Here is a 16435-nt window from a genome sequence, read left to right as displayed (position 1 = left end):
AGGGACCGAAATTAATTGTTCAAATTACAGAAATTAAATTATTAATCTATAAAAAATATATTACTTTTGTTTTATATTCAGACATACATTAAATTTCACGATTATTATTTGTTTTAAAAATTTCACAGATTGAAGTAGGGACCAGGTAATTTATTTTTGCACATGGAAATTCGTTAGTACATTTTCTGGCATGGCTTATTTAATATCTGTAGGTGAGAATTGGTTTAGTTATAATATGATATGTAAAAATTGTGTCTGTTTAGTTTAAGTGATCTCTGATAATTTGATAAAAACGTTTTGAAAAAGAAAATACAGCGTGATATAAGGAACAATCTATAGACTTGTGGAAATTATTTGTTGAATTACTAGTTGACTCTATATTTAATAGTTTATATTTTTTAAAAATAATTATATTTATTAATAATTTTCTACCTTTTTATAGTTATTCTTGATGATTAACAAGTAATGTTTTAAAATTATTAATATCTAAAAATAATAATTTATTTTATTTTTTCAACCAATTTTTTTAACCAAACAAAATTAATATTTTAAAAGTAACATAAAGCCAAAACATATCAAGTTTCTTTGGATGCTTGTTGTATCTCTCTTAACTTGTCCAGAGTCTCTTAACATAATTTAGAGCTATGACTCTTATCAAATTTCTTGCATTTTGTCTTCTATCACTGTTCCAACACAAAAATCATCTTGCAACATTAAGTCAGTAAAAAAAAAGGAAAATCATATTGATGAAATGTGAAGTATATTAAAATTGAGATTATCTTTTTTCTATTGTGCATTTATGAAGTCTGAGATTACACTAAACTCATACTTATTTTCCTCTTAAGTCTAGTATAGTCTAGTTTATAATATTTTTGAAGAAGTTGAAGTCATGGTGATGGACATTGAGTTGTTTCAACCAAGAGTTTGTTGTACTATAAAGAGAGGATATGCTCTCATGGTGATACATCGATTAGAGATAAGACCAGTTTATAATATATAAGTGAGTGCAAATCTCACCTTACAAACTGGTTTTGTGGGTTGAGTTAGACTTAAAGTTTACTTCTTAATATGATATCAAAGTCAGATTAGAGCATATCCTAGCGATATTTGTTGTTTGTTGGACATATTGTTCCACCGGTTATCGGACGGCTATTTGACCACTCATTAATGTATAGTCTCACGCTCGATATAAATATATTTCAGTTGGATTTAAAGCTCACCTTTTTACAACTCATTTTAATTCAACTTGATTCGGTTCAATTTGAGTTGTTTTTTTTGTTTTATTTTACTCTTCTATGTAAGTTTAATGATATATTATTGAAATTTTTACTTAAATTAATTATCTTTTTTAGTAAATCAAAATTTATCTTTTCTAATTCGTTTTTCCATCCAAATCACTTCAAATCACCTATCAACATTTCACTCGTATCTAACAGAACAAAGTAACCCTAAAGCAAAAACGAAATGTAAAAAAGAAACAAAAGTGTAAAAGAAAGGAGTAATGTTGGTTTATTATTTTAGCATAGAAGTGTAATAAAATGTAATGATGACTCTTAATTAAATAAATAATTTAAAGGAGGCGGGTTCCTACGAAAGTGTCACATCAATAATTAAAACAGTTGGCATTGTATTTAATATAATATAAAATCACATAAAGTAATACTCGTAAAAACCATTTATCATAACGAGGCTGATGGATTACCTCTTTAGAGAAAAAAGTTGCTCTAAATTATGTCTTTTACAAAATTAATCGTACTTTAGACGGTTTTAAGACTAACTTTACTTATATTTCCCGATAGTATGATAATGGTATTTCCACACCTAATTTTTTTATATTATTTAAAAATTGAGGTACAAAATTATTCAAATATTTTTTTTTCCTTCAGATGACTAAGGATAGAATATTGATATTCATCATGCAGTCGATAACAAAGTTTTAAAAAAAATTATTGACAATTTCCAAGTCAAATAATATTTCAGTTTAAAAATAATTGACATCTTATCAAAATTTATTTATATATATGTTTAATATATAAATACATGTACAAACAAATATATATTTTAAAATATTATTTAACCATTTTTAGGTCAAAATTAATTTTATTAGATCATAGTGTTTAATATACTTATTGAACTAGATACGTAAAACTAAAAATACATTATGAGTTAATTAAAGAAATAAGTAACTTTTTTTGTGAAATTCAAAATATTAATTACATTCCTTAATACAGAATAGTATATAAAATTCTTCGTCTATAATAATAAAAAAAATACAGGGAAATCTTAACCCCCGTGTAAAAAAAAAAAAACAGCACGTCTAAATGATAAAGAAACATAATGAATAAAATTAAATGGAACTGGTATTCATTACTCCGTTCCATAAATTAATTATCTTAACATATATTGTGAATAACTAATTAATGTATTAAAGAATATTACAATTTTATAAAATTGACATTGTAAGCATTAGTTAATTTATAAGTTTTGTTTATCAGTAATTAATACTATTATGATACATGAAATATACACGAGTCTAACTCATTTGACTAACCAATTATCTTATCAATACGTGTACTATTAACTTTCTTTCATTAAAATTATCATACAATTTTTAAATTTTTTTTCATGCATTATTATTTTATTAACTTTCACTGTTACAGTGTATATCTTTTATTCCCTTTTGATATTTTCAATTTTTTGAAAATTATTTTATTTTACAACTAATCATACATATTTCAAAGTTGGAAATTATATTTTTTTAACAAATAAAAATATTTTTTTCCTAAATACCCTTATATTAAACAGTGAAAAACAATATAACATTCATCAAATATTATTTTTAACCCCATTGCAAAATAAAACTGATGTAATTTATTTTTACTCACTGTGTATCTTAACTTCATTTATAACAATATGCAACTTGCGAGTAAGAAAATATATGATCTAATATCAGATTATAAGTTAAATACAACTTTTAAACAGTACATAATCGAATACAAATTTTCTTTATTTTAATTTTTTATACAACACCTCTTCACTCACAAACACACACACTCTCTCTCTCTCTGATATTTTTTTGGTTAAATCCTTGTTTTTTTAATAATTAAACATCTTTCTATAAATAGTGCGAATTTGTTTTTAAATACGAGCGTTATGGAGTAGCCTATTCAAGGTATTATCTATTTATCTATTTTGTACTTTAAAATTTATAAACAAATGTGATTATTAATTATTCGTATTGGAAGTTAAAATTCGTCATAATTTCCTTTTTAAAACACGTGTTGGACACTATTGGGATATATGAAAACAATTTCTAATTTCATAAAAAAAGTATATATTTATTAATTTTGTTGTATATTTGGTTTTTTTCGAAATGGTGTGTGTGGTGTGAGTAATTTTCTCGGTTCGAATTATCTAATTATTTCACGTGTAACTCACTAATTCAAAATTCCGCCGACGCTACACTAGCCATCAAGGAACACTACAAGAAATAAAAACGTGCTACCAATTCACTTGAAATTATAATCATATTTTCATAATTATAGCTGGATACTTTCCAACAATTTTATTTTAATAAAATAATTTTAAATGTGACTTTTACTTATGTATTATATGGAAAATCCAGCAATTATTCAAAATGGTATCCACAAGAGATTTCAATTTTTAGAAGAATAAGAAACAAAGAAATATATTTTATAAGGAAATGTGACAATTAATTTTTAACACCTTTACTTCTAAATTTTCGTATAAAAATGTATATTTGAGGAAATATTTACAGATGTTATATTGATTTGGTCATTAATTTATAGTTTTTGAAATTTTAACACAATTGGAACAGCAATTATTACAGATTATGACACAGAATTCGATTGTTGTATATGAAACAAACGGCGTGTCTATTTTTAAAATGTGAATATTGGCTATGATTCCACGCAAGTGAACCATTATTAATACTACATACAAGAAAACACAATGGCACATGATTGTTACCATTTTGTGACAGTGTTAGTAATTGCAGTATTAAGTTTGTGCTCAAAATTCTTGTACAACAGAGCGAACTGCTAATGGCATTCTGACATCATGTAACCCATCTTCCCAGAAGAGGTAGCCAAATGAGAATCTGCTTTGAATTCGTAGCTTGGAAGAAAAGGTTACCTTGAATTTCATTTTCTTTCTTTTAGGACCAAATGTCAAGGTTGATGGCACAACTGTGACAGATACGCCGATTGGAGGTTCAACACGAGCGGTGTAGATAGATTGAACTGGGCCAACATTTGTGACTGTTCTTGAAACTGTGAGGGGTTGCTTCAGCTCAGGAATAACGATAGAAGGGAGGTTCATGTTTAAGAGGTATTTGTGTGATTTATGGCATTTGGTAGGAGATCCTGTTAAAGAGCTTACGGCAGTGTCGTTGTAGTCCATAGAACAAAGGAAATGAATGTAGTCTGAGGTTTTCATGTCGTATACCAGACCAGGATCTGTCACTTTGTTAGGATCAACATGTCCACCACCGTAGTCAAATGGATCAGCTTGTTTATGTGGTGCTCCCTCGGCCCAAATGTATTGATCGTATTCATTTTTCAGAGAAGCTTCAGAAAAAAACACACGAAATTAGGGTCTTTGATATCGGTGATAAAGTGTGTATGTGTGTGAAAAAACATACCAGTATGATATTGAATTGTGAGAAGAGACAATGTAGTGAGATGAGCGAGTAAAGAACAAAATTAAAGAGTTATTCTTGACCAGAAAACAGCACTGGAAGCAATTAAAAAACTGCATGAAAAATGTTGTCTTCAATCTTAAACCAGTTGTCAAATAACAAGAGCATTTTACCTGTTGTGACAAGGGCAGATTTAATTGCAGCGGGGCTCCAAGTTGGATGGACAGTTTTTATAAGTGCAACAATACCAGAAATGTGAGGGCATGCCATGGAAGTTCCTGACTCAAAGTTGAAGGTAAGGGGCTGCAACTTTTTTGATTTTGCATCATATAACAAACGCCCAGCAGAAGAAGCAGGTGACCAGGCCGCAAGAATATTAACCCCAGGAGCAGCAATGTCAGGCTGCACCACATTCATCATAAACATAAAACTGTGCCTTTTCACAAGAAAAATAGCTATTTATGACATTCACAGAGGAATGATCAGAACCTTCAATACTGAAGGAGACAAAGAACTTGGTCCTCGCGAAGAGAAGAATGCCACTTCTGGTGATATCTGTTGGCCAACAACTGTTTTTGTTTTGCCAAACTTTACTACAGGATTCCTACAATATACACGCATTCATTACAAGATATTCCAAAAAAAAAATAGATGTTGTCATGTTGCACTTACAGAGTACTCACCTAGTTGCTTCTATGTATGATAGAATAGTTGTTCCCGTGATAAAATCAACTTGGACAAAGGGTGTACTCCATGATGTATCAACATCTTTAGTGGGAAACTGAGCAAATATGAGACCAGAGCCACCAGCTTCCGTAACTGTTCTTATAGCAACTGTGGCTGACCGCTGTGACCGAGACTGAAAACACAGAATTGCTTTTCCTTTTGCTAAGGTGGCATTCAGGCTCCCTGAATTGCAGCCCCTGAACAAAAATCAACAGATATGCACTGGTACTACTTTCACAGTCACAGTCACAGTCACGACAGTTTCACGCAGATACCAAGCAAGTAAGAACAAGTAAATTTACCTTGCGCTTTCTTCATCTGCATCCGATGATGCTATGTCTTCTCCCAAAACAATTGGATAAAACTTGCTCAAATCTTTCCCTGTATATAAACTCTGACCCTATATGAGGAAATAAAGTATAGTACTGTGTCTGCACTGCAAACGGTTAATCTATCAAGGATGCAAATTATTAACATACATTTTGTGTCTATTTTCTCGGTTTAAGGTCTAGATTTGCATCTATAAAATACCCCTTTTGGGCTTCACAAATTTACTTTTAATTGCAATTATTTTGGTCAATGTTTTGAATCTACCTACAAAATTAAATCACCTGAAACTGATAGTCAGGTTTAATCTAAGAGTACATATGCTTGTTTAATAGACCATTCTCCAGTCTAACAAACTTTACTTGTGGAATCTCAATAAGGTAGTAAACCCCCACTTTTTTTCTTTATTATACTTGAGTCAAAGTATAGGGGAAAGGAATTAAGCGAATGATATTTTATAATGTTTTACAAAGTCAGAGACTAAAATGAAATTTCTATAAACTCCATGACTAAAGTAAGTCAAGTAACTAACGCTTACAATCTTTATAATATTTGGACCAAAATGGAGGCTTTAGTTGAACAGAGGACTTCCAGAAATATGGGAATGAATGTAACTTGCTTCATAATTAACATGCCAATCTTATATTCATAAGGCGATGAAGATTCGTTACTGTCATCTGAAAATCCTAAGCTAGGCTCATCTCAATAAATAATTAACTTCCTGGTCCTCGTTTGAATATAAAAATAATCGATTTTCATTTATTAAGTGTTTGAAGAATTTTGTGGTGAAACATCATAACAAGAAAGATGAAGTACCTTTAGAGTTTGATTGTTTCCGAGGATAATCCTAGATGGAAATTCTCTGTCTATGGTACTAGCTGCAACAGTAATAATCCAAGGTGCAGTGTTTATGACAGTTTGGGAATATGGACCAGAATTGCCACCAGAACATACCACAGAAATTCCTTTAGCAACAGCATGAAAAGAACCAATGGCCAGTGCATCCTCAACATAAGTAGGAAGTGGAGGATCTGAGCCAAGAGATGCTGAAAGAATGTCAACCCCATCAAATATTGCATCATCAAAAGCTGCAAGAATATCAGCAGAGCTGCATCCCCCAGTAGACCAACAAATTTTGTACACAGCTAACCAAGCTGATGGAGCGCCACCTCTTGCCAACCCTTTAGCTAGTCCCATAAAGCTTGCATTTTCCACTGCAACACCAGCTGCAGTAGATGATGTGTGAGTGCCATGGCCTGCTGCATCTCGAGGAGACAAGTACTCCACCCCATCGCTTGTATTTAGTTTACCAATTTCAGCTTCGTATCCTTTAATGTACCAACGTGCACCAATAATTTTCCTGCCATCATATGAAAAGATACCATTTAAGGTTACATTTTCCACCAAAATGTTTAAAGTAGAAAACATAAATGTAAATTTACTGGACCTTACATGTCAGTTTGAAAGTCTTAAAAACATGTGATATGAGAGATACGAGAACAAACTATAATTAAGCAGTTTGAGATTCTTACCTTTTCAAATACCCCTAAAATAACATACTTTTGCCAAATAGATATATCAGGTAACTCTGACAAATTCATCAATACCTAATATTTAAATTAACTCCTAGTAACCCCTTAACAAATTAGGGACATCCTACTGTATAGAGAGACCTATCCGCGACAACAAAAGATAAAACACATTGATAAATTAGGAAAAGTTAAGTTTTGGAACTTATTGAGTACCAATGTTCATCGGTGGTTGTAACTTGAATATCTAAAGAAAATTACATGGCTAGAAATAATTTTTAATGAACCTATTACAACTGGAGTGATCAAAACTTTCTCCTCCTTGGCAGATACCACGCCAGTGAAAAGGAGGATTGTCCATGTGCTCATCTCTAAAGCTCTCAGACTCTGGCCAAATACCTGAAGAGTAAAGAATCAATTAAGTAATCACAATCTCTTTTTATGATGTTAACATGCACAGCGTGCAGCAATTCCAAACTAACCAGTGTCCATGATGCCGATGATGGTTCCTCTTCCAGATTGACCCCTAGAAAGAGCACCGGTTATTATTTCTTGCTTTACGTTCAAAAAGTCCCAACTTCTTGTTGTGTGAAGACTGAGAATTTTATTTGGAATTACACGGACGACCCCTGGGAAATCTGCATGTAAATAATGCAGACAAGGAGAGAAAGTTATTACTACTTGCTTGGGAGAGCTTTGATTGAAATGTGATAAAGTTCTCATTCTAGGAAAACAAAACATTCAAATACTCCACCAAGAACTCATCATATACAAATCCCCTAGTACCCAAATTTCTACCACATTCACTCATCATATACAAGTGCAATCAATTTGACTCGGAGCCACAACCTCTGTATTTACTTCCCAACATGTATTATTTTACAAGCATGATTTTGACATTCATTCTGCTAACAAGAGAGATTGTAGTTTCTGCAATTGTCAGAATTGATACTTTTCCATAATGACTTTTCTTCAATCTTTCTGCATGATTTCCTTAATTTGACTAAGATCTAAAAAATCCTGCATGATGGAATAGTCCATGACTATTGCTAGCTTTGGTGGGTACTGTGTGTCACGCATCTGGGGACCACTTCCCCTTTTTACTGAGTGAGTACAAAGGTTCTCATCTCTTCTAATCAAGTCTCCTTTAAAGGATAATAATGGTTAAACAACAAAATGTACACCTTCATTTTGATCCTATTTATTTATTTTTGTAGAAAGTATTTTTCAATGCTTTCACATATCCATACTTTGGATATAGACTGAACTTGAAATTACCTGCAATGAGCCTAGCTTGGGGCTGACTTAAAACTGCAGCGAATCCAGAAAAGCCATGACTATAGCTATACAGGATGGACTTCCTAGCAGCGTCTTTGCTGTTAAAATAAAAAGGAAGATATCAGATTCTGAATTTTATTTCTTAAAAGATGTTTCATCTCTTCAGTCCAACAGTAAGCAAAGTAGGTTTGCTCATGTTCAAAATTCCAAACATCTTATATGCATCAAAATAGGCAGGAATTAACGGGAAATTGACCTTCCGAGAATACTAGATAGCATGTCAAGGTGGGAGTCTTCAACCAAGTGTTGCTCACTCTGCTTTATTCTGTTGTCGCCCATATACACAATATGGACCTGCAGAAGCCAGGAACAAGAAAGAGAACCAAATAAGTAGGAAAAATCAAAACATGGTATAGGTAGAAAAGAAGAGGAACAGAGTTTACAATGCTTGAGGCAAAGGCGACAAGGATCCAAGATTGTTGTTGAAGAACAAGAATTACGAAAGTGATGACTAAATTCCAAACAAGAGCCATGAGGGAGAGAAAGCAAGAATGAGATTATGAAAATAGCACTGTTTGAGTGATAGTTTGGCTTAGTAGATTTTGGATGGTGTATGCAATAGTGTATATAGATGTCAAAGAAACAAACCCACTAAGAAAACCTGCTCCACCACCACTGCCAGCATTTACTCTATGGTGGGCTCAGTCTCAGCTTTTGGCTTCATCATTGATCTTGGAATCTTTGTACCTATTGAGATAGAAACGGGGATTGAGGACCATGAAAATGATCTTTCTTCTGGATTGACACTTTATCATTCCAACAATGTCCTATTGCATTGACTAACATTGGAATAATTGATGGTGATGTCAACTCCTTTTATTATTTTTTGTTTATCATATGCATAACGTGATTCCAACCAGGGAACCCAACACTTTTCTGGCTGAGAAACAAGAGGCATCAGTCTCAATATTTCAAAGGAATTTTCCTTTATTCTTGGATATAAAATTCATCACAAAGACAAAGATTCTGTGTATGTGTTAATCCTAAAGGTTATTTCCATCCAAAATTCTGAAAACTTTGGAATCTAATTATTATATCAGAAAAGGAATTTTTAACAGACATTTTATGATATATTAATGGATTGAGTGTAACTTCTGTGACGTTGATGGTATTCATAGTAACTATTGTAACAGTTTATAACTCCTTGTCATCATCCAGGAGCTGGAAAAGTTTAGGTTATAGAGTTGTTGGAAGTAACCATCACATTCAAAAGAAAATGATTTAGAGCAATGACATTAGAGTGGAGATTTCAACTTTCAAAGTAAACTCGAACTAGGTGACTATGTTGATTGACTCTACAATATTAAAAATGAATTATGGTATAAGAAGGCGTTTCATAGTTTAAAAGTATAAAAGATTCTTAACTGTTATAATAATATAAGAAAATAAAATACTAAAAAATTTACTTTATTACTCACTTTGTTTTATTAACTAGTATTTCAAAAATTGACATTTTAATCATTTGATATTTTTAATTTATTTTTTATTTATATTTATTTTGTTACATGTACCAAAATTTTACTTTATTTATTTGTATATTTTATTTTTTTATTATATTTATTTTGTTGTCATGCATGCATGAACATTATTATTATTTTTTATCTATTTATTTTATTTTTTAATTTTTTTACTTATATTTATTTTGTTATCCTACATGTATAAAATTTATCATATCTTTTTATCTATTTATTTTATTTTTAAACTAATTTGTTTGTACCATTTTTTTATTCTTAATTTTGTCTTTTTATAACTTATAATTAATTGGTCATTTAATAACTATATTAATTTATTTTAAAAGTTTAAGAATTAAATTATATCAAAATTTCAATGTATCAGTTTTAATTTTTCCTTAAAATTTAAGAACTATATTAATTTATTTTAAAAGTTTAAGAATTAAATTATATCAAAATTTCAATGTATCAATTTTAATTTTGCCTTAAAATTTAAGAAGTAAAAACATATTTAGTCATTTAAATAATTATATTTGTAACAAAAATAAATTAAAATATTATACTTAATAATTTATTTAAAAGTACAATAATAAGAAAAATCACACTTCTTAATATTATAAATTTTGTTTTATATTCACTAGTTCATTGTTTACTCTAATTTTATAGTGTTAAAACTTATGATTTTAACAAGATCAAGTAAAAATTAACAAACTAATTATCTTTAAATATATTATTAATATATTCATATTGTCATTAAATAAGTCTCAAAATATATATATATATATATATATATATATATATATATATATATATATATATATATATTTTATGTATAAGATTAGACATATTTAAAAACAAATATTCGGAGCATGAATATAAAAAAAGAAATTAGATAAAAATAATTTATTATTAAAATATTAAATTCTTTTTCTAAACTATTTTTTTATTTTTAATTATATTCTTTTGTGATTTCTAATTATTTAATCATTTAATAAAATAAAATTTATAAAAATATATTTTACTTTTATTTCTTAATATAATTTTAAAAAATAATATATATTTATTGATAATACAAATTATTTACACATATAAAATAAATTGTAATGTAATGAAAAATTATAAAAGTTTTGAATATTCATATATATATATACATATATATATATATATATATATATATATATATATATATTAAAAGTTAAAGAAACTCAATTAAAAGTATTTAAATTTATTATACACTTCATACTTAAATAAATTTTATTATTATTATTATTAAGATCGAATCAACAAACTATTATAAAAACTAATAAAGTTTATTTCTCCTGCGGAGTGTATATCCATATAATATAATGTAATACCGGAGAGCTTTAGAGAAAAGTGATAATTGTATGGTAACTGTTTCTATTAAAAAAGAAGAAATAAATTTGTTTGAAAAGAGACAAGTTTCTGGAGGAAGGATCCAAAGCTCTGGATATAGTTTGGAAGAAGTTGTTGGTTTCAGAGGCAGTGCTATGAGACCGAATCGCTGAAACTATTATCGTTGCTAGATTCAATTTTTCGCTCTTCTGAACGAAGTTGAATTCAATGGATGCTATCAGAAAGCAAGCGTCCAAGCTTCGAGAACAAGTCGCTCGCCAGCAACAGGTTCCGTTATTGTAGATCCTTCTCTTTCTCCTTTATGTCCTAAAAATTGTTAGAGTTTCTATAGATTTATTTTATCATGAGCTATGTTCCGATGCAGTTCTCGTTTTACTCTCCCCTTCGCGGTTATAACCTTGTAGTTGTTGCTCTCGTCAAACACGACGCCGCCTAGTATTGGATCTAATCGAATTTATTTCGTACTTGCATTGAGAAAATCAATTAATGAAAAAACGATAGGTTGAAGTTGAATCTTAAATCGATAGCTTATCTTTGCTAAGGCGGTGAAATTGGTAGCTGAAATTCGAAATCACCCCGTATGCATATCTGAATTTCCGTTCCTTTAATTGTGAGGATTATGCTTTAAACAGTATCTAATTAATATCACTGTCTGAATTCAAAATCACTAGGCCACGCGCGTGCCTGTGTTTCATTGCATTAATGAACAGAACATAGATGCAATTTAGTAGTAGAATTGGAGTTTTACATGAATAATCTGCATAATAAATAAAGGTTTTCATTAAAGCCAGCATAGATTACGGATATCAAACTTCAGTTATAGTTGGAGAACAACACCAAATCTACCTTTGAAACTGCATGTAGATTTGTTCCTTTGGCTTGATTTATTTCTTTCTAAATTAGCAAGATGCTAACTAAAATTCAGAATTATTGCTATTCAGGCTGTTCTGAAGCAATTTGGGGGTGGTGGTTATGGAGGTTCAGATAATGTGGTTACCAATGGAGTGGAACTCCAGTTGCACCAGAAACTTGAGAAACTCTATATATCGACTCGTGCGGGGAAGGTTGTTTGGCTCTTTGATTTCAATTATTTTCTATTCATGTATAGTTCATGTCAATTTATCTATTCTCTAGTCTGATAATAGCTCTTCTATTGTGTTTTCAGCATTATCAAAGGGATATTGTTCGTGGTGTAGAAGGTTATATTGTTACTGGATCCAAGCAAGTGGAAATAGGCAAGTAATATTGGTCTGGAAGCTTTTATAAAAATCTGTTGCTGTTAGTTTGCAGGAAACATTGTTATTGAATTCCCGTATATCACACGTAACAGGAACAAAGTTGTCAGAAGATAGCAGGAAATATGGTGCAGAAAATACATGTACCAGTGGTAATACACTGAGTAGAGCTGCACTAAGTTTTGCGCAAGCACATGCTCAAACAGAGAAGGAGCGTGGAAACTTACTAAAAGCTCTTGGTACACAGGTACTGTATATGTATTGATGTTTCTCTGTTGTGTATATGTTGGTGTATGAGCTCATTGAGCAGTACTAGCAATGCTAGGTTTATAAGGCTCGAACTTGACTTCACAGAAATGATGATTGGGATTTTCCACTAACTGAACTGGTTTACTGAGTATGATTGAGATCTACAGATGTTTAATTCTATTTTAATCTAATGCAAAAAGGAACATGTAAGCTGTGTCCAGCGAGCTCATTCAGCAGTACTTGCAATGCAAGGTTTATAAGGCTCAAACCTGACTTCACAGAAATGATGATTGGGTTTTTCCACTAACAGAACTGGTTTACTGAGTATGATTGAGATTTACAGATATTTAACTCTATTTTAATGCAAAAAGGAACATGCAACCTGTGTCCAAGTCCATTATAAATAGAATTTAATAGCCTCACTCATATATCGAGTTCATTAATCTTGCTTTATTTACAGCGGTGCCTCATATTCTTGACCAGGTTGCGGAGCCCTTAAGGGCAATGGTGGTGGGAGCTCCATTGGAGGATGCACGGCATCTTGCTCAACGTTATGACAGAATGCGGCAAGAAGCTGAAGCCCAGGTATTCTAGACTTTATCTTTCATTTAACTTATCAAAATTCTACTTTCATTCGTCAACCTGCTTTTGTTGTCTCTGTCCTCTGTGTTTCAGTACATGTTTCATTCATGATTTTATTTTGCTATTTTGACGTGTAATTACTCTCTCTTTTTAACCTAGACAGGCTATTGAAGTTTCTAAACGTCAGGCAAAAGTAAGAGAAATGCCACCTAGTGCTGAGAATTCTATGAAATTAGATGCAGCTGAAGCAAAGCTGCAAGATCTGAAGACAAACATGACCATACTGGGGAAGGAAGCAGCTGCAGCATTGGCTGCTGTTGAAGCACAGCAACAGAGGTTAACTCTTCAGCGTCTTATAGCTATGGTATTGTAGTGTGCCCTTATGATTCTGCAATGCGTCCATTTAATGAAACTCTGGATCAGGTTAATAATAAGTCATAGCTTCTCATTCATCCCACATCTTATTTCTTGTTATGAAGGTTGAAGCAGAGCGTGCCTATCATCAAACAGTCCTGCAAATACTTGATCAGCTTGAGGGGGAGGTAAGCATTCTCATTCATATACTTGGTCATTTTACCATTTATTGCTAAATATTACTTTTGACGGACAGATAATTTTCTTTCAATATAAACATGATTTCATGCTATATGTATATTGATCATAGATGATATCAGAACAACGACGAATTGAAACCCCTCCTATTCCTAGTCTGGATAACAGTATGCCACCACCTCCGTCGTATGAAGAAGTGAATGGTGTCTACGCATCTCAGGCACATAATGGAACAACAGATAGCATGGGTTACTTCTTAGGAGAGGTTAGCACGAGCTGTTTCTAGTCTCGGACACAGGAAAACACCTATAGATATTAAATTTTGAGAAAGGTGAGGTGACATCTTTTTTCCTTTTTAACTTTTGCTCTTCTCGCAGGTTTTATTTCCATATTCTGCTGTATCCGAAGTGGAGCTAAATCTATCAGTTGGTGATTACATTGTTGTTCGAAAGGTTAGATGAACCAAAAGGATGGCTTATCTCGCACCCTCTCCCCTCTCTTCTCCCTCTGATTTTAGAGGGTTCTTCTCTTGAATTACATTATATTTTCAACGATCAATTTACCTATGTTAACGGATTAATATAATATTTGAAACAGATTCGGGAATAACCAAGTAGAGTGCATTTATACTATTCTCATGCAATAATGAACCCATCAAAACAGAACTAAAACAGAATTGATAATCTGATATGAACTCTGAACATGATCAATTTAGTCATTGCCCATTCACCACTGAATGATTGTTTGGTCGTCTATATATGATGTGACTTGTGTGTCCCAAATCAAGCTGTTGTGCTTCACGTGCTAATGACTCACAAAATCCTTGTTTTTCAAGTAGGCCTGATTTTCCTTTGGTATATGATTATGGTGTCTGTGGTTTTAACAGGTGACAAACAGCGGATGGGCCGAGGGCGAATGCAAAGGCAAGGCAGGTTGGTTTCCGTTTAGTTACATTGAAAGGAGGGAACGGGTTCTTGCAAGTAAGGTGGCTGAAGTGTTTTAAGCTTTTCCTGTTGAGTTGGTTTCTTAACCTGCGAATTTTGTATGTATGTTTTGATATGTAAAACAAATTGATTTGAGATATAGATGGAAACTTTTCCCGTTTGATTATCATGTAGAATTTATATGTGAATATTTCGTTTCCCACTTCTATTTTATTGCACTCAACTTGTTTCCTTTATACAACTGTTTTTGTGACTTCAACTAACCGATGTGTATTTGGGTGATCTTGTTTGTAATATTGATCATGCATCAAATTTATTTTGGTTAAAAGGGATGTTGAATTGAAGTTATTTATAATTGGATTGATGATAAAATTCAATATATATTTTTTATTCACAAAATGTCAAGCAATTTTGGATTTATAATATCTTCTCAACATAAAATCAATTACATGAATATTTATCAAAAATCATGTTCATTGATATTTTAAGTGGATTTTGAATGATTCAATGTGGATCCGTGTTTTTGGACTCACGTTGATTTATCTTTTAACTTCTCCTTCATCTTTTCAACTTTAGCTTCGGCTTCTTTTAATTTTTCCTTCATCTGATCAGTTGTCTCCAGGTTTCTTTTTAGAGGACCTACCTTAGTCTCTAAGTTCTTTAACCTACTTTGATTTCGTGCAATCTCTAGATTTTTGTATGACAATATAAGGTCATATTCAACCTTTTCTTTTACCTACACTTGACCTCTCTTTTCTTAGTCCGAGCTGTTCTTCTCCAAATCATGAGTACTCTTTGAAATAGCTTCTTTCTAGTAATGCATGATTGTCAAGCTTCTCGCCATCATTATCTCGGTAGAATCCAAGCAATCGGCAACATCAATTGTTTTCAAGAGTTGGGCGTTGCAACACTTCCGATTATCACTTGATTGGCCTTTATACCAATTAGCCACATAGAGTGAGTTCGAAGTTGAGGTGGACACATGATCCACTCTTGTCAGTGACTTTTCTTTTCCTCGTTTAGTGTGGTCGGATTGAGGAGGTGACCGAGGTACGTTACCGGTTGGAGTCGTCTTGGCAGTTTGAATTATTGAATTTTGAGCTGCCAAGTGCGTCGCTCTAGTGGAGCTTCTGTGGTCTTCAAGACCATTGTTCATATGACTGGGCACAAGTAACTAAATTATACAAAATTATAGTTAACTATAATTTTAATAAACTAAAAGCAACTGAACTACTTAATATTAATATTATATATGAACTCTATTTGTTTAAGGGTCAGTTTTAAAAAACTGAAGTTATATCAATTAGTTAATAACCAATTTTTTTCAAGACGCTTAGTGTAAGTCACTTTTACAATATTCTTTGTTTTTCCGTTCAATTTTTTCACAGTTTTTACAGATATTTTATTTTGGGTTTTAAATATTATTCTTTGTTTTTGTCTTTAAGATAAATTATATATTTTTAGACTT

The 16435-nt window shown here is 31.5% G+C and overlaps 2 protein-coding genes across 3 annotated transcripts; one reads left to right on the top strand and one right to left on the bottom strand.

The window, feature by feature from the left end:
- Positions 1-3899: 3899 nt before the first annotated feature.
- LOC124835117 (subtilisin-like protease SBT3.9) lies at positions 3900-9141 on the bottom strand. The gene is made up of 11 exons (XM_047310002.2): positions 8964-9141; positions 8777-8874; positions 8521-8618; positions 7725-7880; positions 7530-7641; positions 6530-7073; positions 5689-5786; positions 5344-5583; positions 5150-5264; positions 4834-5062; positions 3900-4589 (listed from the first exon to the last, which is right to left on the bottom strand). Exons 1-11 carry the CDS (start codon positions 9051-9053, stop codon positions 4033-4035), a joined length of 2337 nt encoding a protein of 778 aa, XP_047165958.2. The 5' UTR covers positions 9054-9141; the 3' UTR covers positions 3900-4032.
- Positions 9142-11411: 2270 nt separating this feature from the next.
- Positions 11412-15133, top strand: LOC124835128 (SH3 domain-containing protein 2-like). Of its 2 annotated transcripts, none has more exons than XM_047310015.2 (10): positions 11412-11672; positions 12331-12469; positions 12571-12640; positions 12736-12887; positions 13373-13474; positions 13635-13835; positions 13951-14013; positions 14136-14288; positions 14401-14475; positions 14910-15133. In XM_047310015.2, the coding sequence occupies exons 1-10, from the start codon at positions 11617-11619 to the stop codon at positions 15024-15026; spliced, it is 1128 nt and encodes a 375-aa protein (XP_047165971.2). In that variant the 5' UTR covers positions 11412-11616; the 3' UTR covers positions 15027-15133. The 2 variants fall into 2 exon arrangements, with proteins under 2 accessions (XP_047165971.2, XP_047165979.2); XM_047310023.2 differs by having other exon boundaries at positions 11414-11672; positions 12347-12469.
- The last annotated feature ends 1302 nt before the right edge of the window (positions 15134-16435 follow it).

This window comes from Vigna umbellata, chromosome 3 (genome assembly GCF_029865625.1).
Source record: "Vigna umbellata cultivar VRB3 chromosome 3, Vumbellata_1.0, whole genome shotgun sequence".
In the NCBI taxonomy this organism is placed as follows: Eukaryota; Viridiplantae; Streptophyta; class Magnoliopsida; order Fabales; family Fabaceae; genus Vigna; species Vigna umbellata.
Note: the sequence above shows the minus strand (reverse complement) of the source record. Positions and strands in the feature narration are given on the sequence as shown.

Coding starts and splice junctions, on each gene's coding strand:
- LOC124835117 (XM_047310002.2), bottom strand. CDS start 9,053: ATGGCTCTTGTTTGGAATTTAGTCATCACTTTCGTAATTCTTGTTCTT. Junction 7,642..7,724: donor CATCGGCATCATGGACACTG/GTTAGTTTGGAA, acceptor TTTACTCTTCAG/GTATTTGGCCAGAGTCTGAG. Junction 4,590..4,833: donor ATCTGCCCTTGTCACAACAG/GTAAAATGCTCT, acceptor TTTTTTCTGAAG/CTTCTCTGAAAAATGAATAC.
- LOC124835128 (XM_047310015.2), top strand. CDS start 11,617: ATGCTATCAGAAAGCAAGCGTCCAAGCTTCGAGAACAAGTCGCTCGCC. Junction 12,470..12,570: donor TATCGACTCGTGCGGGGAAG/GTTGTTTGGCTC, acceptor TTGTGTTTTCAG/CATTATCAAAGGGATATTGT. Junction 14,289..14,400: donor TGGGTTACTTCTTAGGAGAG/GTTAGCACGAGC, acceptor CTCTTCTCGCAG/GTTTTATTTCCATATTCTGC.